Source organism: Elephantulus edwardii, unplaced genomic scaffold, assembly GCF_000299155.1.
Source record: "Elephantulus edwardii isolate Elephantulus edwardi_28Jun2011 unplaced genomic scaffold, EleEdw1.0 scaffold00026, whole genome shotgun sequence".
NCBI lineage: Eukaryota > Metazoa > Chordata > Mammalia > Macroscelidea > Macroscelididae > Elephantulus > Elephantulus edwardii.
The window spans coordinates 17,497,956-17,523,960 of record NW_006399776.1 but is presented as its reverse complement, the minus strand read 5'-3'; the positions used below and the strand labels follow the sequence as shown (position 1 = coordinate 17,523,960).

The 26,005-nt window shown below is 38.4% G+C and overlaps 1 protein-coding gene across 4 annotated transcripts in view; it reads left to right on the top strand.

Annotated features, from left to right (window-relative positions):
- SLC12A6 (solute carrier family 12 (potassium/chloride transporter), member 6) overlaps nucleotides 1-26,005 on the top strand; it is a 121,052-nt gene that overhangs the window by 22,072 nt on the left and 72,975 nt on the right. The window contains exon 1 of one of the 4 annotated variants that reach the window (XM_006883063.1): nucleotides 7,064-7,187. The exons of the other annotated variants lie outside the window; for them this stretch is intronic. Coding sequence (XP_006883125.1) covers nucleotides 7,064-7,187 — 124 coding nt within the window. Of the gene's footprint in view, nucleotides 1-7,063; nucleotides 7,188-26,005 lie in introns of those variants that run through there. 4 annotated transcript variants of the gene reach the window in all.

Below are 26,005 nucleotides of genomic sequence, written 5' to 3'. Positions count from 1 at the left end.
GAAATTTACCCTATACTCTAGCTCTTAACTTCTTTATAGCTTTTTGATCACCAAGCAGGTAATCAATTTTCTTTTTTCTCTTTTTTGTTGTTTATTTTCTTTTTTCCTCCCAGGTATAAATATTTCCATTTTTCCAGTATTCGTTCTTTATCTCTCCCATTAAAGATGTGTTCTTTCCTGTTCTTTAAGATACACTTTATTGATTTTGACTACCTCTATTCAAAATAACTAACTTCAGTTTCACATTGGAATTATGTAAAGACAGAACTCATGAGGCTAGAAAAAAAATAATTATATGATTCCTTTTTTAGAGCTAGATGTATCAATAAACATAGGATTTTGGCACAAAAGACCTGTAACAAGTGGTTTTGAAAATGTAGGTTTGGGGAAGGGAGGGGAGGACAAACTAAAGAAGTAATTGGTACAGTAAGAAGTGTTAGAGAAAGAATTCTTTCCCCACCAGAAGGAATTCTTCCTGCACCAGAAGAGATGGAATTCTTCACATTGCCAGAGGAGACTCCCCCCAGCCTGGTGAAACATGGGACATGCTTTGGGATGGCAGCTGCTGTGAGAGCTGAACTGGAGAATTGGAAGTGAAAGGGGACTTTGGGGTGGGAGGAGCCAATAGTGGTAAGACTGAGAACTTGGAAACACTTAGAGCTATGAGGCTCAAGGCTGAAATCCCTGTGTGCACATTCTGTGAGCTGTCTTGACTGTATTTTCTTATTCCTCTGAATTAAAACCTTTTAACTCCTAAAAAAAATGTTAGAGACTATTGTAAAATTGTGTTTTTTTGTTTCAAGGCAACTAACAAATGATCTTTTCTCAATTATAACATTAGAGAAAGCAGGTTGTAGAGGCCATGAAATTTCTATGACATCTAAACTTGTGCTTCCATGAAAATGGAACAGTGAACTAGTTGTGTTGAAAAGTTGGCTGGTGTAAGAATGGTGCTTGCAGACAGCATAAAATTCCAGAGTCCTGGAAGTCGTGAAGTGCTGACCCTTCACATGGTCCTAACAAGTGGGTAGAAATATTGGAGGAAAGCAATGAAGCTAGCTATGCCAGCAGGGAACTCTGGTGTCATAGTCTACAGGGAATTGCTCTGCTAACCCAAGGCCACTTCTCTCCTTGGTAGAAAGACAGTCTCATCTCCTGCACTTTGCATCTTCAAAAACCCAGTGGAGAATCAGTTGGATTCAGTTCTGATTCCATTACAGTGATTTGGAGTGCTTTTAATGTCAGCATTCACACATGGACTACTTCCTGAAGGCAGTCAAGTGTCATGGGGCATGGGCTGACAGATCTCTGTAGATCATGCCCACAGTTTTATCCATAGAAGAAAGGAGAGCACGTACAAAAGGACCCCATTCAAACAGCAGGCCTTAATTAACCCTTTTGAGTTTGGCATCTCTCTGGGTGGGTGTATGAGTTCATGGTGGCCCACCCCAGCAGCTAATCTCTATTGAAATGGTTGTGATCAAAATCATAAGACACATTCTATCATCCTGCAGCCTAGAGGTCTTAACTGTTTAAGGATACAAATGTTAACAATGGTTGTAGTTGGCACAGTCATTGTCAAGGAACTCAAAGGAAAACATTAATTTCTTAAAATAAGTAGGAATTGGACTGAAAATATCATAGATAAGAAATATGCTTCCCTCCAGGAATCAGACTGCTTGAGAGACTGCTCACTGTTAGGTTCCTGTCCCAAGTAGTAGTTCTTTGTATTGATTATGTTACGATGTATTATGCTTTCCCCTGTGGATATATTTACAGATTTTGGTATTATAGATAAAGCTTTATGAACATTGTTCTTCAAGTCCTTTTTTGGATATAGGTTTTAATGTTGTGGGTAAATATCTCAGATTGGTGAGTAAATATCTTAAGAGTTTGATTGCTGCATTATAGAGGAAATTGCCAGAACTCTTCCCAATGTGCATATTCCAATTTATGCCCTCAGTGACTGTGTATGAGAGTTATTTTTCGTTGTATGTTGTTGTTTTTGTTGATGGCCATCAAGTCAAGCATGACTCATGGTAACCTTACAAACAAAAGGCCTGAAGCCTTTCTATAACTACCGACATTTATCAAAATTCATAGAGTTTCCAGAGGCATGTTGTTTAGGAAGTGGATGCCACTCCTGCTTCCAGAAATAAAGCTTTGTTGTATAGCTTTACCAAATTTGGTGATGATAGTTCTTATTTTAGCCATCTCTGTGTGTATGTAGTGACACCCATTGTTTTAGGGCTATTTCATTGTTTTAGAGCTATTTAATACATTCCATCTTCTCTTTCATCCATGTTTCTTTTTGTTTTGGCCTATCGACTTTCTAGTGCAATTTTCAGAGTCTTTTTTTTCTTACCTGTTTTGATCTTTTCTTTCTCTCTTATCTTTGTAATGACCTTTTACTTCATGGATGATATCCTTGATAAATAACATCACATAAATCATCTGGTCTTCAAGCATTAGTGGTCAGTGAATCAAAGGCATTCTTGAGATATTTTTTATATTCAGGTGAGGTTCACTCAGGGTTCTTGTGAACATGTTTTCATTTTCTTTCATTTCAGTTTGAACTTGTACATGAATAATTGATAATATATATCACAATGAGTCCCTGGCATTGTTTTTGTTGATTTTCTCCATTGACTTTCTATTATTATAATTATGTGCTTTCAAGTCTAGTATGATGGATAGCAACTCTGTAAACAGTAGATCTGAACCCTATTCTCACCTGTACCAACCTCGCAATCTCTGTCATGCTCAAGACCTTTGCTCCAGTCACTGTATCTGTCCACTTGGTTGAGGATCTTCCTCTCCGTTGCCAACCCTCCACCTCTTCAAATATGATGTCCTTCACGAAATAACCTCTCCTAGCAGCAGGCCTAAAGTATGTGAGATGAAGCTTCATCATCCTTGCTTCCAAGGAGTGCTCTGGCTTCACCTTCTCCAAGACATAGCTGTATGTTCTTTTGGCAGTCTGTAAGATATTCAGTACCACCTCCAGCACTACAAGTTTACATAGATGTATTTAAGCTAAGTCCTGTTTAGTTCATTAGATGAGGTTAATGTGGATAGGAATTAGTCATTTTTTTTAATAAAAATATTGACAATGAAGAAATCGATTGTATAAAATTCTCAATTCTGTTTTCTCAATTCTTCAAGTCCTCCTTCTTTGTTTCTGATTTTGCATTCCAGTCACCAGTTATTTTAAATGCATCTTGATTGGATGTTCTGTCAATTTCAGGCTGCAGAAGTTGGGAGAAGCCCTCAATTTATTCATCTTTGACTTTATTTGTTGCTATGTATATTTCAATAATAGTTTTATTAATAGGTCTTCCTTCCTTGAATGCATATGGATAGTATCCTAACTCTCACAACATTATTCTTCAAGAGAGAGCTTGAAAATATTCTTTTGTACTGAATCCAACGCCATTCTTCCTCAGTTTGTCATGCTTGGTGTAATAGATCTTATGATTGTCTGAGTTAAAGTGGCCAATATCAGTCAACTGGAGCTCACTAACTCCTAGGATGTCTGTCTGTTATGATTCCATTTCATTTTGGACAACTTCCAGTTTTACTAGATTCATGCTTCAAAGATCCCATGTTCCTATTGTTAATGGATGTTTGCAGGTATTTCTCATTTTTTAGTGCTTTCCAATGGGGGGACCTCTACTTCCAGTACTATAGCTAACAGCCACCTATGTTATACAGATGGCTCAACCTGGAGTGCTGAACGTGAAGTGTGCTTGAAACACTTGCTGCAGGAGATTAAAGACAATATAGTCCTCTGTGGATTACATTTCAACATCAAGAAAACAAATCTTCACTCAGTCAATAGACAGCATCATGATAGATAAGGGAAAAGCTGTCAATGATTTTGTTTTATTTGTATCCTTCAGGCATTCTCACGTCTGACCTCATTTTAAAGTCTGATTCTACCTTTTTCCTATGGAGGGGATTCTTAAGGGGGGGGACCATGATAGCATTAGTATTCTGTTTTAGAAACACAGATCATTGTTTCTAGTCACAGTTCACAATTTGAAAAATGAATATAAAGTAGTCAGGAAATTAAAAGACATACCTGTTTGGAAAAATCTGCTGTCAAGGACATCTCCAAAGTGTTGAGGAGCAATGATGTTAGTTTAAAGAATAAGGTGTACCTGATCTAAGCCATGGCCTTTTCTTTTACCTCCTAAGCATGTGAGAATTGAAATATGAATAAGGATGACAGGAGAAAAGTACTGAATATCCTGTGGACTGTCAAAGGAATACAAACAGGGTACTTCTTAGAGGCAAGGATGGTGAAGCTTGATCTGACTTAATCTGGCTGTATTGTCAGGAGTCCTTGGAAAAGGACATCATGCTAGGAAAAGTCTGAGAAAGAGAATGACAACAAAATGAATTAACAGAGTGAAACAGTGGGCTCAAGTAAGCAGAAATAATGGGGATGGTACAGGATAAGGCAGGGTTCAGATGTGTTGTTCACAGGATCACTGTGAGTAATAGTTGACTCATTGACACCTATCTCACCACCACCACCACCTTCTGTCTAGTCACTCCTCATACACAAAATCAATCCAGCTTTGCTATCAGAGCTTTAACTTTCCCTGTATTTCTTTCTCTGCAATTGTTTTTGCCCTTGTACTTTTATCTACAAGACCAGAGCATTAAGTTAGTAAATAAGGTGCCTTATCTTGGGTTAACGAGAATTTGTGCAGCTCAACAGCTTCAGAGGCAGACCTCATTTTAAAGTCTGATTCTACCTTTTTCACTCGGGGGGGGGGGGCATTCTTAAGGGACGGGGAACATGATAGCATTAGTATTCAGTTTTAGAAACACAGATCATTGTTTCTAGTCACAGTTCACAGTTTGAAAAATGAATATAAGAAACACAATCCAAGGGAGCTCTGGTGGCCTAGTAGCAAGAAGCTGCGCTGCAATACCAGAGATAAGCGGTTCAAATCCACCAGATGCTCTGCTGGAGGAGGGGCAGTCTCCTCCTATACCAGTCAGATCCAATTTGATGGTACACACACACACACACACACACACACACACACACACACACACTAATAAAATCTAACAAAAAAAAACCAAACAGAAAACTCAATTCAACTGAAAATATCCAGTGGTACTAAAGCATAATGTATTTCAGAATCCAGCATATAACACTGAAATATTATTTTTTATTATTATTATTATTATTATTAATTTCAATGAACATTTACAGAGATTGTGGATTTCCATTAATTCATTGTTGCACTTTGAAATCTTTGATGTTTGATGACTACTTTAGGTTCTCTTCAATAAATGAATTATAAGTATGAAAATAGTTAGAAAATCCTCTCAAGTGGTAAACTTTTGGGGTTTTGTATGGTATATAGTAGTTCTGAACATTGGCTACACATTAGAACTAATTGGGGGGCTTTTTAAACTCTTATTTTCCAATCTGTAATCTAGAACAATTGAATCAGTATTTGTTAGGGCTGAGGCATGAGTGTTCTTTTAAATGACCTGGACTTCAAGTGTGTAGTCAGAATTGTGAACCAGTGCTGCACAAGTGCTCATGAAATGCAACCTATGTGAGTGTGTGTATTTTTTGTTTCATGAAACACCATTTATGCTGCCTACTTCAGAGGCTTGAGAGTCACCCAGACCTGTTTTTAAAGTTTGCCTTCATCATTTACCAGCCCAGAGACTTTGGACAAAAACCTTATCTTGATGCTTTTCTTTCTCTAAGATTAAATGAGATGATGATGTAAATTCCAAATGCAATGCAGAGCACAAACTAGGTCTTTAGCAATTGTTGTTTTCCTTCTCTAGTGACCAGAGGAAAAGTGCATATTTTAATTAATATAGGTTATAACCTAGCATTCATTCTTTGGTTTAGCACAACCCAATTTTCAGGTAGAAAACATCTCTAACAACAAAGTCTTTCTGTTACATCATCAACTTGGAAATGAAAACAAGGCTCAGTTTTCTGAACTCTTTTGTCTAAATGCAAAGATAGGGCCTCAAACTTTCTAGTGGAAGTCAAGAGCTGAGAATTTAATACAGTTATCTGATAAATTATACAAGTGTTAAGCATCAGTTATTTTGTTTTCACTGAGGGAGTCATACACCTCTTAAACAGGATTTCCTTTGTTTTATTTAAGACAGGGTGTTTAAGCTTTTTGAGCAATAGAAAAAAATTTGCATTCTCCCCTCTAAATAGATACTGCTTTGCTGAGCAAACTTGTACTTTTTTATGTCTTAATACATTACGATAGTGTCTAGAACTGGGCTTTGAATAAAATAGTAAGTGGTTTATTATTTGCTGAGTGAATTTTTCTGCCTAAAGTATTTTCTGTACATACATGTACTTTGTGTTTTATACAATCATTTATATACATTATATTTTATATACTTATCATTGCTCTGTGCCAACTATCACTCTGTCCTTTCAAGCTGCCATTGAATCTTTCCCATTAATTCACCCACTAACCTCTGATATAACTTGTTAATTTATTTTTCCCCCCTATATGTTTTGAAACGAAATGACAGAAGCTTGAAAGCAGTATGTGTTTTATTTTCTGAATTGATTGTGTACTAGTTCTTTTTAAAGCTGAAAGTTTAAATTTAAAGCTGGAAGTTAACTGTTTCCTAATCTTACTTGAAATATGAGGGCAGAGGTTCAGATTATGAAGTTACACACAGAGAAGAAAATATTTAAGTAAAGAAAACAAATGAGTGAGGACTCAGTTCAAGACAGCCCATAAATTCTACTTCAGCAGCTCTGAGAGATCAGCCTAAACACTTCTCAGGGATTCTTCAGCATAGTAACAATAAGAAAGGAGTGGAGTGCTTCATCTTTCAAGTGAATGATAAACACTGTGGAAGGCGTGTCTTCAAGTGCTCCACTCCCTTGTGTCTGTAGGTCACGTGAACTAAAAGTACTTCCCGATTCCCAGCCTCTGGCTCCCAGTAGGCTGTGATCAAAGTCTGAACGGAGGACTGCAAGGAAGAGGCAGCTGTTAGGAACTTTAAATACAGAAGCAGCCAAGAATTTCTGGTTGTAGCAATGCCACACTTTACTGTGACTAAGGTAGAGGATCCACAGGAGGGAGTAGCAGCTTCCGAAACCCAAGATGATGATCCTACGTTAGCAGGAAATAAAGCTCGAATTCAGGATTCAAATGAACCAGGTGAGCGTTAAAGTTGGGAGGTTTTTTTTAAATTAATAGAGACTTTTGTAAGAGAAAGGATAACTGAATTAGCAAGTTCAAAATGATTCCTTAAAAAGAGTTGTTGTGTTTTTCAGTTCCCTGTACAGATAACGTCTTTTCTTTTTCACACTGTTTTTCTCCACAATGAGTTCTGTGTTCATTACCTGCAGGTGAAATCTGATGAGTAACAGTGTAGGGGGAAAGTTTTCAAAAATAAAATCACAGTAAAAGTAATTGATGCCGAGTTTAGAGATCACTCTTGCTCAGAATTCAGATTTTATCAAGGAAAGAGCCTAAAGCCAACTAAAAACCAGAATTAAAATTTAGCTGTTTACAAAACATTACACAAAGAGAGCATGCTTCAGTAGTCTTGTACAGTGGACTTTGTACCTTTGACTTCTCAAGTTCATTACTGATTTGCTCAGTTTACCAGCTAACCAGTAGTTAAGTAGTGAGTGGTCTAGGAATTGTTTAATGAAAGAACAGAAGTACAGGAGATGGTCATTATGATGACTAGCACACCATTAGATTTAATAAAGGTGCTTAAAATTATTTGATAGGTGTGATTATCCCTGTTATTTTCTCTAAATGGCAACAGTTACCCTTACTAGGTGAATTATGGTTTGGATTTTTAAACATGCAATTAAAATAAAAATGTTACGGTATTTAAATGTAGTTTGAAGCACCGTTTTTTTGTTGTTTTTTTTAATTGTAAATTTCACAGATTGTCAGCAACCTCTCTAGTGATGGCTGAAGGCTATGAGAATATACATTTTCTCAAAGCTCCTTCTAATACTATGAGTCTAAATTTTTCTTATGGCAAGTAACATATAGCAATTTTTTTTGGAATAAACACCTGATTCATCCAGTTTCTTAAGAAGCATTTATGAATTTTTAATAATCTCCCACTTAAAGACAGACCTTTTTCTTGATGGTTTCACTTATTATTCTATCTAATGAGAATTTGTTAAGAGTGTTATGGGAAGATAAGAAAGAGGATTCTGTATATACCCTTAGTCAGCTAGATTATTTTCATTTTGCTAAGTTGTCTTGGTGGTCAAAGTAGAAAGTTAAGTTTAGCCTACTTGGAACCTGAACCTGATTATGCACTTAGTTCAGAGGAAGTTGGTTCCTTTTCAGTCTTTTATTTGCTTGTTTTTACTTAGGTTCTTATGTTTGCTATTCTTAAATATCAATTCTAATGGGTTCTTTTCTTTGCCATCTCACAAAATGATAACATAAAATGTCCCTCTGTCCCTCATTTTACTTCTCATTTTTTAAATTTTTTTAAAAATAAGTAGTATATTTTTTTGTAGTTGTTGAGAATGTGGGGAGCTCTGGTGTCTTTCATAGTCAGTAAGGAAATAACCCAAAGGCACATGAGGCAGCTCAAATACATCAGCTGCTTTGAGGGAAAAGGTGAATGTTCTTTTTTTCTGTGAGATTTACAGTACAGCCTCTAAAAACTCACTGGAGGGTCAGCTATGCATCAGTTCCTACTCGGTAGCAATGAGTTTAAGGTTTCTGTTGTTGAGAATGTATAGTAGTAGAACATACACCAATTCAGCATACATGTGTATAATTGAGGGACATTGGTTCCATTCTTGGATGTGAAGGCATTCTCACTTCTGTTACTGACGTGTTCCCCTCACCATTAATAAACTCACTGCCCTTAAGGATCCTATCTTATCCTGTTGCTTTTGTTATTTTGTTTCATTATAGATAGTTCTTAAGAGAGTAGAATCCTCAAGAATTACTAGGTAAGCTAGTTGGTTGGTTGGTTTGTTGGTGTTTTTTTTAAAAATTTTGTTAATTTTAATGAACATTTACAGAGATTTTGGATTTCCATTCATTGCACTTTTCTAGTTGTTTGGTTTTAATATTACTTCAGAAGATATTTTTGGTTTAAAGTTTAAATATTAGGGCAGTAGTTTCAAGGGTCCATCCAGATTCTATTGTGATAAAAAGTCTTGAATTTCATGAGAATTTGAAATTTTGTTCTGCATTTCCATCCTTTTTATCAGGATTTTTCTGTAGAATATTTGATCAAAATTTTCCCAGGCACCATACAGGAGACAGCCAGATCTTCCATTTCTTCCTCCCATTTTGGACTCTCCTTTCAAGGTGCATAGATCAAATCTGCTTTCAAGTCTGTTTCCAGCCTGGGTGCCAGCTGCCACATTTTTCTCCCTTGGAGCAGCTGCTAGATTCAGACTGCTTTTTATTTAGTAACTAAGCACCTTTGCAAATGTGTAACTAGAGGCCCCTTTTAAGATTTCAGATCCTACATAGTGAACTAGAGATACAAAGTGTTAAACACCTCATTGGACTATCAAGTGGGATAGTTCATAAAACCATGAACTTAAAAGCTTCTAAACCAAGGAACCAAATTCCATAAGGCATTTGGTTGTACCTAAACAACCTTAGTAGCCACAGTTTTTGTGAATCTGGTTGTAAGTTATCTTTCGCACAACTTTTGTCAGTTCAACTTTTTAAGGTGTGCAACTTACTGACAGCAATTACATTAATCGGCTGTGCATTCCTACCCTACCCTTAATCAGTGTTGTTTTTTTCCCGTCATTGTAAACTGAAACTCAGTTCTCCAAAATAATTACTTTCCCTCTTCCTTTCCCTCCTGTCCTTGGTAATCTCAAGAAACTTTGGTCTCTCTGATTTGAGTGTTCTTATCTTGTCTGTATTTGCCTTTCTGTATAAGTAAAGCCATGCAATATTTGCCCTTTTAGGATTGACTTATTGCACAGTATCTTAAAACTCCGTCCATATTATAACATGTATCAAGATTTAATTTCTCTTTGAGTCTCATTGTTTTATTTTTGGTTAGGTTTAAATATTCTTTTCCTACTACTATTATTTTTATTTGTTTCATTTATGCTTGGGAAAATTTGCTTTCTTCAGATTTGAATGGTATTTGACAATGACTAGGGATAATAGAAGGAGAATTGATACTTTGAGCTGTGGTGCTGGAGAAGAATATTGAATATACTGTGGACTGCTAGGAGAACAAATTCATCCTAGAGAATGTGAAGTCAGCTACCCCTCAGAGGCAAGGATTCTGAAGCTTCGTCTGACATACTTTGGACATGTTGCAAGGAGGGACCAGTCCTTGGAGAGGGACATCATGCTTGGGAGGGTGGAGGGACAGCACAAGAGAGGAAGACCCTCATTGAGATGGATTGATTCAGTGATTCGGGTAATGGGGGTAGCTGTATCAGAAACAGTAAGATTGACACAGGATAGAGCAGGGTTTAGGGCTCTGGTACATAAGGTTGCTGTGAGTCGCAAGCAACTTGACGGTACATAACAATCTAAGAGCACTCCCGTGGAAGTTATAAAATCATCCAACTGTGTAAAACATGACAGTATTACCAGTTGCCATCACCAGCTCTGACTCCTGGCAGTCACATGCCTGTCAGAATAGAAGTGGGGAGCTGCATAGGGCTTTTAGTGGCTGCATTTTTTAGAAGGAGATCACCAGAACTTGCTTCTGAAATGTCCCTGGATTGACTCCACTGCCAACCATGTTAACTGTTTGCATTACTTAAAGACTTAAGTTAAAGTCCTGTTGTTATGTTCCGTTGAGTTGGGACTGACCCACAGTTGACCCTCCAATGGGTTTTCAGAGGCAGTAAATTGTACAGAAGGAGATTTCCCACCTTTCTTTCCCCCAAAGAAGCTGGTGGGTTTGAACTGCATGTGTTCAGATTGACAGTGCATCTCCTTACCACTGGGCCACCAGAGCAAAATTTATTATTTTGTGATTGTTGTGTGCCGTCGAGTTGGAAACAACCCGTAGTTTACCCTGTAGTAGATTTTCAAAGGCAGTTTATTCACAGGAGAGGAGACTGCCCATCTTTCTCCCATGGAGCAGCTGGTAGATTTGAACTGTGTGCCTTTGGGATTATAGCACACCTTCTTACCGCTAGACCACCAGAGTTCCCTAAGTATAAAGTACTAGACTTAAGTTTATTTCCTATGGCAGTTGTACAGAGTAAGGAAGAAGGAGCTGATAAACTCTTTTTATTAAAGTTGTAATAAAACTTATTATTTTAGCATTTCCTATGACAGCCTAACTAGCAGCCACTTAAACAAGCTGTCAAGTGAACAACTAATGTAAATTGTATGTATTTATCTTTATTGTAGGGTTAGAGGATTAGGAACATGAGAAGGAGATGGGAAATGTCTATAGAAAAATCTAAATAGTTTATTTTTAACATAGATGTATGTGGGGAGTTTTTAACTTGTGAATAAAATGTATTTGAGGATACGTGGTGATTTTTAGAGAGGATGCTTCAAATTGAGTAACCTCCATTGGGTGATTTTTTTTTCTCTAAGAAGAGAGAAATTCAACATTTAGAAAGAGATCCTTTGCATTTGTTTTAAAAGATGAAATGTATTTGCAGTAGACAGATGAGTAAATTGGATTAGAAACATAATCTAATTTCATTGAAAATAGGATCATATTTTGTAGTGTTGAGGAGAAGCAAAAGTGAAGGAAGCACCACATTAAGATTAACTGACAAGATGGCTACAACAGTGCTCTTAAACTTAACAAAGTGAGGATGACGTAGAACGTGCCAGTGTTTAATTGTTTTACCTAAGGTCGTCCTGAGTCAGAGCCAACTTGGCAGCAACTAACAACAGACGAAACTACAAAAGTAGGTTCATTTTGGCCATGCTGACTATTAGAATATAGTGGAATCCTTCTTATTGTAGTTTTGAAGACAAAACCAGAAACTCTGATTCTCCTAACATCTTCCTCCCTATCCAATTTCTGTGCCCATCTTGTGTTTTCTCACAACGTGTTCATGTACTACCAAAATAGCAACTTACCACAGGCTGTATTGCAGTCATCTGTTTACATGTCTTTCAAACCCAATGGTATAATTATTGTCTGGCACAATAAAGCAATTCCTTAAATGAATGAAATAATACACACTATCTTTCTTTATTCATTATACATTTGTTCAGTGCAAGTATCATGCAAGGTATTGTACTTTTTTCTAAGGCTTCTATTTCAAAAGAATGCAGAGTTCCTCACCAATGGCAGCAGAATGACCCGAGAGCCAGAAATCTGCTTAAACCCTAATCCTGCTGGTTATTACTAATAGTTGTTGCCATCAAGTTGAAAATTACTTTGCTGACTTTGTCTCATTGCTCTGAAGTTTCTCTCATTTCTCCCAAGTTGAAACCGAGTTAGCTGATTCTCCAGTGGCTTTTCAGAGGCTGTAAATTACAAGAGAGGAATTATTCATATATCCCAAGAAGCAGGTGCTGGATTCAAATTGCCTGCCTTTCGGTTAGCAGTGCAACTCCTTATCCGCTAGGCCACCAGAGCTATCTAGGGCCAAATTAGTAGTGACGGTAGTTAGCTGTTATTACTTGAGTTAATTTGGTTAAGTTACTTAAGTTCTTTAAGCTTTAGTTTATTTTTTGGTAAAAGTAATAGCAATACCTGCTTTACAGAGTTCCAGGAACACTTGATTGTGCTTATTATCCAAAACCTATACTTGGACCAGGAAGCAGTCCTCCGAACACAGCAAGAATGGTTCAAAATGAGGAAAGCAGTGTGTCAGGGATATGCAGAACAGAACATTTGGGAAGCAGGACTTTTATGAGGAGGAATGTGGCATCAGGATAGGAGGAAGACTCATCAACAGCCTATATTATGCACATAATACAACCTTGCTTGCTGAAAACTTAAGAGGACCTGTAGTGCTTGCTGCAGAAGGTCAAGGACTGTACTCTTCAATACAGATTGAAACTCAACATCAAGGAAAAGATTCTCATCACTAGGCCAATTGGCAGCACCATGATAGATGGAGACAAGATTGAGGTTGTTAACAATTACAGCTTGTTTGGATCCACAATCAACATTTTTTTAAAAAATTTTTATTTTTTGTGCATGTACCATCAAATCAGATCTGAATGGTACAGGAGCAGATTGTCCTTCCTTCTCCAGCAGTGCATCTGGTGGATTCAAACCACGTACCTCTGAGACTGCAGTGCACACAGTCAACACTTTTAACACCAGCAGTCAAAACACATTAGGTAAATCTGCTTTAAAAGGACTTTTCAGAGTACTGAGAAGCAACGATGTCACTCTAGAGACTAACATGCCTTGGTCTTCACAATTACTTGCTATGACAGCTGAACAGTGACTAAGGGTGACAGAGGAAGGATCAATGCCTTTGAGCTGTTTTGCGGGGAAAGAGTCTTGAACATACCATGGAACACCAAGAAAACAAATAGGTCTGTTTTGGAGAGGGTGAAACCAAGCTTCTCTTTGGAGGCTAGGATTTTTAAGCTCTTTCTCAACATGGTTTGGGCACATGGCCAGGTGGGACAAGTCCTTGGAGAAGGACATTATTCTCAGAAGGGTGAAGGGATGGCACAGGAGAGGAAGACCCAGAATGAGATGGTTCGATACAGTAATTGGAGCAATGGGCATAGGTGTGTTGGAGTCATTGAAACTTGGCTCACTCAGCACAGGGCAAGATTCAGAGCTGTTGTACATAGAATCACTGTGAGTTTCAGGTGACTCGACACGTAAAAACAGCTTTACAGAGTGCTTGGGTTATTAAAATGTAATGATGTAATGTATTTTGCACCATGTGACACAGAAAGCAGTCAAATAATTGTTGCCTTTTCTTTACTGTCTGGTTAATGTTTTAATATAGACAAGAAACAGGCATAAGTAAAAAAATCCACTGTCTTCCAGTTGATTCCGATTTACTTTGTAGGTCAGGGTATAATTACTCCACAGAAGTTTTAAACATAAATATTTGCAGAAACAGATTTCCACATCTTTGTCCCACAGAGCTGCTAATGAGTTTGAAATGAGAGCTTTTTGGTTGGAGGTTGAGTACTTTAATTGCTGCAATGACAAAGATATTTCCAAAAATTTTAGACAGGTATCTCAGCAAAGGAGACATAATTGAGGGAGTTCTAAAGAAGAACATTACCAGAAGAAACAATCTGAAGATTTAAGAGGATATAGCTTGTATGGTACCAAGTATATTGATTATGGATCCATGTTAAGATGAAGTTGTTGACAGTTTCAATTTTAATCTATCATGATGTTGACTAGTGGTTAGAATATTTGTTTTCTTGTTGAGATGCAAAACATATTGAAGGCTGTTGTGTTCTATCTTCTGCAGCAAATGCTTCAAGTCCTCCTCACTTTCATCAAGCAAGATTGTGTCATCTGCATAATACAGGTTGTTGTTGAGCAGATCAGGAGATATGTCATACTAGCAAAGTCTGCAATAAGGGACCTCTCCAAATTATTGACTGACAGTGATGTCTGAGGACTTAAGATATGCCTGATTCAGGCCACGGTCTTTTCAATAACTTACTACGCATCTGAGAGCTGGACAATGAATAAAGATGACAGAAGAATTGATACCTTTGAACTGTAGAGTTAGAGAAGAAAACAGAATATTCCATGGGTGCCCAAAAGAACAGACAGATAGATCTTGGTAAGATAAGATAGCCAGAATGCTCCTTGGAGGCAAGAATGATGAAGCTTTATCTCTCATACTATGGGCATGTTGCTAAGAGAGGTTGTTTTTTGGAAAAGGACCTCATTGAAAAGGTGGAGGGACGGCAAAGGCAGATTCATTGACACAGCAACTGCAGCAGTGTGCTCAAGTGTGTCAGAGATTGTTAGGATGGCACAGGATAGTTAGGATAGGACAGGGTTCAGACCTGTTGTTCATAGGGTCGCTAGGAGTCATACTCAACTTGAAGGCACCTAAAAATAAGAACAACACACAACGACAAGATTGTGTGAGAAACAAAAATGTATGTTGGGGGGGGGAAATGTGTGTTGGTTAGTGAAGGAGAGATAAAAGGTTTATGTGTGTAGAAAGAGATTATTAGGCAAGACAAGTATATTGAGGCCGGTTAGGAAATCTTACCAAATTTATTCTTGATCATTCTTGAGAGATTTTTGTGTATTCTGTTGAACTGGCATCTAATCATAGCGACCCTATGTAAATGAAGAACAAAACATTGTCCAGTCCTGAACCTTCTTCACAATCTCTGCTATGTTCAAGCCCATTGTTGCAGTCAGTGTATCTGTCTTGTATAGGATCTTCTTTTTGACAGACTCTCCACTCTTCTAAGCATACTGTCCTCCTCCAGAGACTTGTGCATACCTGGTAGAATGTTTGAGTTTCATCATCCTTGTTTCTGAAGAATAGTCCTTCTGACTATACTTCGTTGTTAACAGATTTATTCTTTTGACTATTCATGGGTATAGTAAATATTCTTCACCAGCTCAGCAAGATAAAGTTGTGGCAGTCAGCTTCTATATAAGTTTACAACTTGGGAAACCCTATGGGTAATTCTACTCTGTTTTATAGTCATTATGATTTGATTTGCTTGTTTCCACAATCAGTGCTTTGGCACCAGCAATCAGGAAGTCTAAAGACGAATTGCACTAGGAAAGGCTGTTGTCAGAGACCTCTCTAGAGTACTGGAGAGTAACGATGTCAGTCTGGAGACTAAGGTGCACGTGCTACAAACCATGGTCTTTGCAATTACTTACTATGTATAAAAGAGCTGGACAGTAACTAAGGATGGTAGAAGAAAGATGGATGCTTTTGAATTGTGGTGCTGGAGAAGAATATTAAGAACATACCATGGACTTCCAGGAGAACTAACAAGTCTGTCCTGGAGAGGGTGAAACCAGTCTGCTCCTTGTCAGTAAAGATTTTTAATCTCTATCTCACATACTTTGGGCACGTAACCAGGAGGGACAAGTCCTGGAGAACATCATACTTGGAAGGATGGAGGGAACAGCCCAGGAGAGGAAGACCCCGAATGAGATGGATTGATTCAGTGACTGGAGAAATGGCATTAGATCTCTTGGGGACTGTGAGATTGTTTCAGGATAGGGCAGGATTTAGAGCTAATTTATATAGGGTCAGTATGAGTTGCAGGGACTTGATGGCAGAGAACAACAAAATGATTTGGAATCTTAACTCCATGATAGTGGGTTTTTGTTTTTTTTTTTTTAATATATACTGGATCTAAGACTAAAATAGAAGTTTGAAACGGATTCCTTTTAAAAAAAATTATTTCTTTATAGTAAAGCTTCGTTTAGATCATGGCCTTTATTTGTTGTATTAGACTCTTGGCATCTCTGGCACTCATTTTCTCATTCAGCAATGCTGTCATCAATTTTCTAGAATGCTTCATTCCAAATTCTCCTTTCTTAGGGTATGAACCTTCTGTGTCCTTTGTGTTACTTTTGCCCCATATCTTGCCACCTCCTACATGTTCTGAGAGGTATGCCAGATTGAGACAGATTTAATTCTATAAAGTTAAAATTTCTACAAAATATACACATGCCTAGGGAGCTCAGGTAACATAGCCTAAAAGGAGTCATTCTATTAACTTAAAAGCCTCTCAGGTGGTCTGAATCCACCCACCCTAATTGAGGGAAAGATGGGCAGTCTCCCACTGCCACCTATGCTATTTACAACTGCCCAAAAGTGTGCTGAACCAGCAAGAAAGAATTGGTTATAACCCAATGGCAGTGAATGAATAAATGATACATGTATATATTCATTAATGTTTTTATATTCCTTAATGTTTTTATCTTTCTTTCAGAGGTAATTTAGTTTGTTTTTGTTGTTGCTTGCGTCTCATAGTGACCCTATGTACAACAGCCCTAAACTCTGCTCTGTCCTGTGCCAATCACACTGTCTCTGATACACCCATCCCGATTACCCCAGTCACCGAATCAGTCCACCTCATAGAGGACCTTCCCCTCCTGCACTGTCCCTCCACCTTCCCAAGCATGATGTCCCTCTCCAAGGACCGGTCCCTCCTTACAACATGTCCAAAGTATGTCAGACAAAGTCTCAGAATCCTTGCCTCCAAGAAGCAGCCCGGTTTAACCCTCTCCAGGATGAATCGGTTTTCTTAGCAGTCCATGCTATCCTGAATACTGTTCTCCAGCACCACAGCTCTAAGGCATCAATTCTCCTTCTGTCTCCCTAGTCATTGCCCAACTCTCTGACACATAGCAAGTGATTGCAAAGACCATGGCCTGTATCAGACGCACCTTAATCTCCAGAGAGACACCATTTCTCTTCAGTACTTTGGAGAGGTCCCTAACAGCAGACTTTCCCATTGCAATACATCTTTTCATTTCCTGGCTGCTGGTGCCAAGAATGTTGACTGTGGAACCAAGCAAACTAAAGCTGTGAACAATCTCAATCTCTTCACCATCCATCCTGATGCTGCCAGTTGGCCCAGTGCTGAGAATCTTTGTCTTCTTGATATTGAGCCTCAATCCATATTGAAGGTGGCAGTCCTTGACCCTCTGCAGCAAGGACTTCAGGTCCTCCTCAGTTTCAGCAAGCAGGGTGGTGTCATCTGCATAATGCAGATTATTGATGGATCTTCCTCCAATCCTGATGCCACATTTCTCCTCATAGAGCCCAGCCTCCTGGATAATCTATTCAGCATACAGGTTGAAAAGGTATGAAGACGGGATACATCCCTGGCGTACGCCCTTCCTAATTTTGAACCATGCAGTATGTAGCATTAAGTATAGTTTCTGCATATTTTTAAATATTTGAAAGGCTTTTAATTTTTCAGATGAATTTAGTTATATGATAAATTTTTACAACTTTTCATCTGTATATAATCTTCAGTATAAGAAAAGATATACTATAAAACAATACATTGTGTTTTGTACATGTACTTTCTGTTTTGGTGATTTTTTTCCCCCTTCCTATTTTGTCCACTCCCCTTTTCCCTTTTGAATAATTACACATAGTTTACTCATTTATCTTCCTGTTTTTACAATAGTAGCCTTATGCAATATTTGTTTCTAGTTAACTATGGCCAGATGCTATGGGCAATATATTGAATGACCCATAAAGCATCAAAAGAAGATGGAAGGAATACACAGAGTCACTGTACCAAAAAAAGAATTGTCAACTGAAAAATTTCAGGAAGTACCATATAAACAGTAGCCAACGGTAATGTAGGAGGAAGTAGAAGTTGCATTGAAGGCATTGGTAAAAAATAAGGCCGCAGGAATTGATAGAATACAAATTGTTTCAATTAACAGTAGCGTCCTTGAGTGCACTCACTAGACTATGCCAGGAAATTTGGAGGATGGCTGTCTTGCCAATGGATTGGAAGAAGTCCATATTTGTTCCTATTTCCAAGAAAGGTGATCCAACTGAATGTGGAAATTATTGAACAGTGTCATTCATATCACATGCAAGCAAAGTACTGCTGAAGATCATTCAAAAAAGACTAGAATGGTACATAGGTAAGGGACTGCTAGAAGTTCAAGCAGGATTTAGAAGAGACCATGGCACCGGGAATATCACTGCTGATGTCAGATGGATCCTGACTGAAAGTAAGAAATAGCAGAATAATGTCTGTCTGTGCTTTTTTGACTATGTAAAGACATTTGCCTGTGTGGATCATGACAAGTTGTGGCTGACATTGAGAAGAATGGGAATCCCAGAGCACTTGATGGTGCTCATGAAGAACCTCTACCTGGATCAGAAGGCTGTTGTGTTAACGGAGCAGGGGAGCAGTATGTGGTTTGGAATTGGAAAGGGAGTGCATCAGGGTTGTATTCTCTCTCCATACTATTTAATTTATATGTTAAGCAAATTATCCAATTATGAGGAGGAGTGTGGCATCAGAATTGGAGGGAGACTCATCAATAATCTGCATTATGCAGACTACACAACCTTGCTGACTAAAAGTGAGGGGGGCATGAAGCACTCATTGCAGAAGATCAAGGAATGCAGCTTCTGGTATGGATTGCATCTCAATGTTAGGAAAATGAAGATTCTTACCACTGGACTGATAGGCAATATCATGATGGATGGAGAGGAGACTGAAACAAGTCAACAGCCTCACCTTTCTTGGATCCACAATTAACACCCTTGGTACATACAGTCAGGAATATTGTTAGCTGCCATCAAATTGAGTATGACTTCCAGCAAGCTTATGAACAGTACACTTGAATTCTGTCCTATCTTGTGACATCCTTATCATCTCTGATAATGCTTCAACCCACTTCTGCAGTCACTGAGTCAGTCCACCTCATTTGGGATCTTCCTCAATTTCACTGACCCTTCACTTTTCCTAGTATGATGTTCCTTTTTCCAAGGAGTAGCTTCTCCTAGTAGCATGTCCACAGTATGAGAGATGAAGCTTCAGCGTCTATGTTTCCAAAGAGCACTGTACTTTCTCCAAGACCTATCTTTTTCTTCTTTTGGCATCCATGGGATATTCAATACTCTTCTCCAATACTACAGCGCAAAGCCATCAATTATTCTGCCATATTCATTCATTATCTAGCTTTTAGATATATAGCAAATGATTGAACAGACTATAGCCTGAATCCAGCTGTCCTTAGTCTTAAAACTGATATCATTACTCTTAAGTATTTGGCTGCTGAGCTCCTAATACATTCCAGTGCTGTACAAATTTTAAATTTTTTAAAATTCTGATTACGATTAAGATCTTTGTAGCTCTTGTTTCCCTTACCTATAGCTTAACTTGTATAGAAGCTGATATAAACTATATGCATTCCACAGATGTTTGGGCTTCACACATGTTCGCCTTTTGACTTATTTTGCCAAGATTGGAAAAGTCTTTTGAATTTGCCTTTCCGATAGAGTTCTTAAAAGATGACTGCCTTAGTGTTTCAGTATACCTCCTACTGGAATTCAGTATTCCTGATTCCAATCTTTATCTTCTTTTCTTGGATCAGATAATCCCTGATTACAGTGAATAGTTGGGTGCAAGTGAGGCCTTGAGCTCTGTGAGAGCTCTGTCAGAGAAGACTGCACCAGATTTTGCTGCCTTGTGAGTTAGTCAGGAGCCTGGAGAGCCTTAGGGTATTGATCACAGTGGCAGAATCTGAAAAGAGCTTCAGCTGGTAGAGAGGTAGATGGACTCCTGGGGCGAGAGAAAGGAAGAGCCAGTAGACCGAGATCTTTCCAGAGTCAGTGCTAAAAGATGTAAGGAGACCTGTGAGCAGGGAGGCCTGACCTTCTCTTGGGTCACAGTAAGACTTGGCAACCTGCCTCCTGCTGTGCTGCCAGCCCACAGCAGGTGCCCACTGTCTTGCCTTTCTTTTCTCTTCAGAATGTTGCCACATATGACCCTCCAACAACAAAACCTAAACCCCCATGAGGTAACAAAAACCCAACCCATCGGGGAAGCCAGGCAGCCAGGAAGAAAATTCACCTACAACAAACATTGTGCAGGGCCAACTAAATACAAATGCTGGAGGAGACAGTAATTTGAGCGTGAAAGTAATAAATAATAGCTTTTTAAGGAGTTCAAAATAAGTATACAAAAGAATCACTGGATGAAAAAAATATAATTTCCCAGCTATATATATATATTTTTTTTTTTGCCACCTTACTCTTAATTTGTGCATACAGTTTGTTGTTGTTTTCTACTGTCCTCTCCTGAATGTAACCACCTTGAGAGCAGGCACTGTTTCTCTTCCTTAAACCCCTAAATTGTGTTGAAACCTAAGGCCTTAATGTTTTGCACATGCTGGGCATCCAAAACATAATTGTTAGATTAAGGAATGAATTTTTTTGTCTCATTGATTTTTGGTCTCAAGGATCAAGTTTAAGGGTATAGAGCCAAAAAATAGAGATTCTTTCTTTTTGGTTGCATTTCTTTGAAGACAGGTTTGTTCTTTTGGCAGTCCATAGATTGTTCAGTACTCTTCACAACTACCACAAATCAAGGACTTCAGTTCTGTCATCCTTACTCATTGTCCAGCTTTCAGACACATAAAAACCAGTTGAAAATACCATGACTTGGATCACTTTGACTTTTAAAGTGATTATCATGTGTGCCTTACATTTAGAAGGCCCCTATTTAAAAGCTGGGTAGAAGCTCCTTTAAGTTTCCTGGGAAAATTTTTGAGCTCCAGGGAATCAGTGAACTACTTACTTTGTAGCTTCCATTCAGAACAGGGTATACCTAGAAAGTATCAGACTGGCATCAGAATCCTAACCCACTATACTTAATACTAGTACAATGGAAGCATATCTATAGACAACAGAAGGAAAAGATTATAATCCCAAATTCCTCTTCCCAGTTAAGATATAACTTCCCTGGTCATACAAAGCTGCAATCTCAAAGGCACATGATGTGGTTTGAATCCACTAGTTGCTCCTCTGGCATGATTAACTGCCTTTGAAAACCCACTGTAGAGTCAGCTATGGATCAGTTCCTACTTGACAGTACACAGCTACAACCAGGTAAAAGTATGTTTATAGATGTACAAAATTTTAGAATATATCACCCAGTTAACCACTTTGATAATAAAGAAAGTGTTTTAATGAAATGTTAATGAATTAGAATACAGATACCATGATGAAAGAAATAGTGGGAAATGACAAAGCCTCTGACAATGTGATATGCAAATTCTGAAGTACTAAATAAGCCAGGGCTGAACATTCAGGTTATGTAAGGAAAGAGAAGTAAAGCTGTCTCAAAGATTCAACTTCGAGATGAGAGAAAGGAAAAATTACTCTATTCTTGTTAGGTGCCATTGAGTCAAGTGCAATTCATAGCGACCCTATGAACAGCCACCCTGAAACCTGCCCTATCCTGTGCCATCTTCAGCAGTAGCCCCTAATAGCTCAGTTGTTGTTGTTGTTGTTGTTGTGTGCCATCCCTTTGGGAGAATTTCATAGTATTAGCACAGATTTAAATAATATATTTATTTCAGAAATTGTTCAGATTAATAAATGTTAATATTTATGCTAAATGTAATTTTAAAGGATATATACTGTTCCAGTTAAAGTTAATATAGCGACCCTATGCACAACAGCCCTAAACCCTGCTCTAACCTGCTCCAACCGCACTGCCTCTGACACACCCATCCCGATAACCCCAGTCACTGAATCGATCCATCTCATAAAGGGTCTTCCCCTCCTGCGCTGTCCCTCCACCCTCCCAAGCATGATGTCCCTCTCCAAGGACCCGTCCCTCCTGGCAGCATGTCCAAAGTATGTCAGACGAAGCCCCAGAATCCTTGCCTCCAAGGAGTAGCTTGGTTTAATCCTCTCCAAGATGAATCTGTTTTCCTGGCAGTCCATGGTACATTCAGTACCCTTCTCCAGCACCACAGCTCAAAAGCATCCACTCTCCTTCTGTCCTCCCTAGTCATTGTCCAACTCTCTGATGCATAACAAGCGATTGCAAAGACCATGGCCTGTATCAGGTGCACCTTAGTCTCCAGAGAGACACTGTTGCTCCTGAGTACCTTTGAGAGAGAGGATGAAATCACTGTGTCAGTCTGTCATGTTGTGGACATTTTTCTTTAAATATTCACTGAACCTCCATCTTTCCAAGCATGATGTCCTTCTCCAAGGAATAGCCTCACCTAGCTACGTGTCCAAAGTATGAAAGACAAAGCTTTGTCATCCTTGGCTCCATGGAGCACTCTGGCCACATTCTTTCTAGAACGTATCTGTTGTATTGGCAGTTCATGGGATATTCAGTGCTCTTCTCCACTACCACAACTCAAAGGTATCAATAATTCTGTCATTCTCATTCATTGTCTAGTTCTCTTATGTATAGCAGGTGATTGAGAAGACCATAGCTTGAATCAAGCACATTTTAGTCTTCAAATTGGCATCATTGCAGTATTTTGGAGAAGTTTCTGACAGCAGACTTGCACAGTGCAATAACTTTCTGATTTCTGACTGCTGGTACCAAGGGTGTTGATTATTGATCCAAGTAAAATAAAATCATTGACAGCTTCAATCTTTTGTCCATGTAGTGTATGTTAACTGTTGGGCCTATGGTGGTGATCTTTCTCTTGAGATGTAATCCATACTGAAGGCTGTTGACCTTGATCTTCTGCAGTGTTTCATATCCTCCTCAAGTTCAGCAAGCAAAGTTGCATCTTCAGCATAATGCAGGCTGTTAATGAGTCTTCCTCCAATCCTCCCCACTCCTCTTCATAGAGTCTGGCATCTTGAATTTAAAAAAAAAAAAATAAAAAGTTGGACAGTAAGAGTCAGCAATCAGGTAGTTAGAGCTGAAATTGACTAAGAACCAAGACCAATGGTGAGTCTTATACAGGCAGCTCAAATCCATCTCTTGTAGCAAGATACCATGATAGTAAGAGATACTGAAACAGCCATATGCTTGGGATGCACTGATAGTATTGAGGGGCGGGGATGAGGTAGTACAGGCCTCTAGACTGAAAGTGAAAAAAATAACATTGTCACCAAATGTGGGTGCTCATCAGCAATGTCTTTCAAAATCAGATACATACATGAACTGTGTGGGGATTCTGAAAACTGCCCTTACTTGGGGCAAATGAAGCTGTTTTTTAGCTTCAGATATATATTGCCATGGGACAATATAGCAAGCATTGCCAGATTTTCTTTTTCCCTAAAGAAGCCCAAATTCCCAATTTCCATGTGACACCTATTTTATTAAGATTCTCTTTGTTGGTAAGTAAAAACACCTATAAATTATATATTCTCACCAAGAGATGAAAGGTCCTGATCATCTTATTTCTGGTGATAATACTCAAATATTGGGTTCTGCTGTACAGAGGATCACTATGAATCAGAGCTGACTTGATAGCATCTAATAATAGTTTGTATAGTGCTTTTAAGCTTAACTTTCATCTGTCTGACTTGCCAGAGAATTTCCTTTTTAAAAATCTGCATTAATTTTTGCTCATATTTAATTAATCTTTTATTATTATTTGTATTTCTTATAAATATTGGGAACTCTAGTGGCTTGAATAGGGATGACAGAAGAATTGATGCCTTTAAGTTGTGGATGAGATGGAAAATTGCTAACTAAATGTTCATAAATTCTCATTAGGACTATGTGCCGTGTTCTCTGCTCCAGCCAGCACATTTGGCATTGTATTTTCAATGCTTCCACCTTAATTGCTTTCCTCGTCTTTTCAGTGCTTGGATTTGTTGGGGGAAACCAAAACAACAGAATATTATCTTGCCTTGCTGCCGTAACTCTTTTGATGATTTTTCTTCCCTTCTGTTTCTTTTTAGACCCATGGTTTTCTTTTCTTTTTTTTTTAGTGTTTCTAGGCCTTGATCTTTAGCTCTTTTCTCCATATACTGACTTCTAGGAAAGTTTACCTACCTAAAATTGAGTGTTTTAATGATAACCTTGAAAAATCTTTTATTCCGTTATTAACCTTTTATTAAAATTAGTTCCAAGTTTCCATCTCTCTTTCAGTGATATTTCTTTTAAATAACTTCACTACTACTTATTTATCATGTAGACAAATTTAGAGTGATAGGAATTAGTACTAGGGCCTGAGAATAGAGTATTGAGAAGTAATTGTTAATGGAACCTGGAAATGGATAGTGTTCACAGTGTTGTAATACGATGAATATAATTAATGTTGCTGAACTAGATAACTTAAAATGGTTAAAATCAGAAATATATGTAATTGTTATTGTCAAAAGGGTCTTGGTTGAAAGAGTATCCAAAGGATATCTATTTGTGTTTTATTGGCTATGCAAAGGCATCTGATTGTGCAGATCACAGCAAATTATGGCTAACATTGAGAAGATTGGAAATCCCAGAAAATGTGATTGTACTCATGTGAAACCTAGATCTAGACCAGGAAACTGTTGTCTGAACAGAGCAAGGAAACACATAGTTCAAAAATCAAGAAATGAGTGTGTCAGGGATATATCCTTTCTCCATACCTTTTCAGTCTGTATGAGGAACAGATCATTCAGGAGACTGGACTTTATGAGCAAGAGTGTGGCATCAGAATTAGAAGAATTGTTAACCTGTGCTGTGCAGATGACCAAACCTTGCTCTCTATATCTGAGGAGGACTTGAAGCATTTGCTGCATAAGGTCAAGTACTGTAGCCTTCATATGGATTGAATCTCAATATCAAGAAAGTAAGGATCCTCACCACCAGGCCAGTTGGTAGTATCATGATAGATGGGGGAAAAGGATGAGGTTGTAAAAACTTTCATTTTGCTCAGATCCACAATCAACAGTCTTTACATCAGTATTCAGGAAATCAAAAGATTACTTGCTTTGGGAAGGTTTGCTGCCAAGGACCATGCCTGAATGCTAAAGAGCAACAGTGTCAGTCTAGACTAAGATGTGCTTAAACCAGGTCATGCTGTTCTCAGTTGCTTGCTTTGCATCGACATTAAGGATGATAGAAGAGTCATTATTTTTGAGTTGTGGTGCTGGAGAAAAGTATTGAACGTATGTTCAAGGGCTGCCAAGAGAACAAACAGGTCTGTCTTGGAGAGGGTGAAACCAGGTTACTCCTTGGAGGCAATGATTTTGAAGCTCCATCTCACATACTTTGGGCATGTTGCCAGGGGGGACCAGTCCTTAGAGTAGGACATCATGCTTAAAAGGGTAGAGAGTCAGGACTAGAGAGGAAGACCCTGATTGAGATGGATTAGGTCTGTCAGAGATGGGGAGATTGGCTCACAATAGGGCAAGGTTCACAGTCATTGTTCTTAGAATTGCTGTGTTGTTCTTGTAGTTATGTGCCGTTGAGTTGCTTATGACTCATAGTGACCCTATGTACAACAACCCTAAACCCTGCTCTACCTCTTGCTAATCTTATTGTCTCCAATATACCTATTCCCATTACCCTAGTGATGGAATCAATCCATCTCCTCAACAATCTTCCTCTCCTGTGCTGCCCCTCCACCCTCCAAAGCATGACGTCCCTCTCCAAGGATTGGTCCCTACTTGCAGCATTTCCAAAGTAGATCA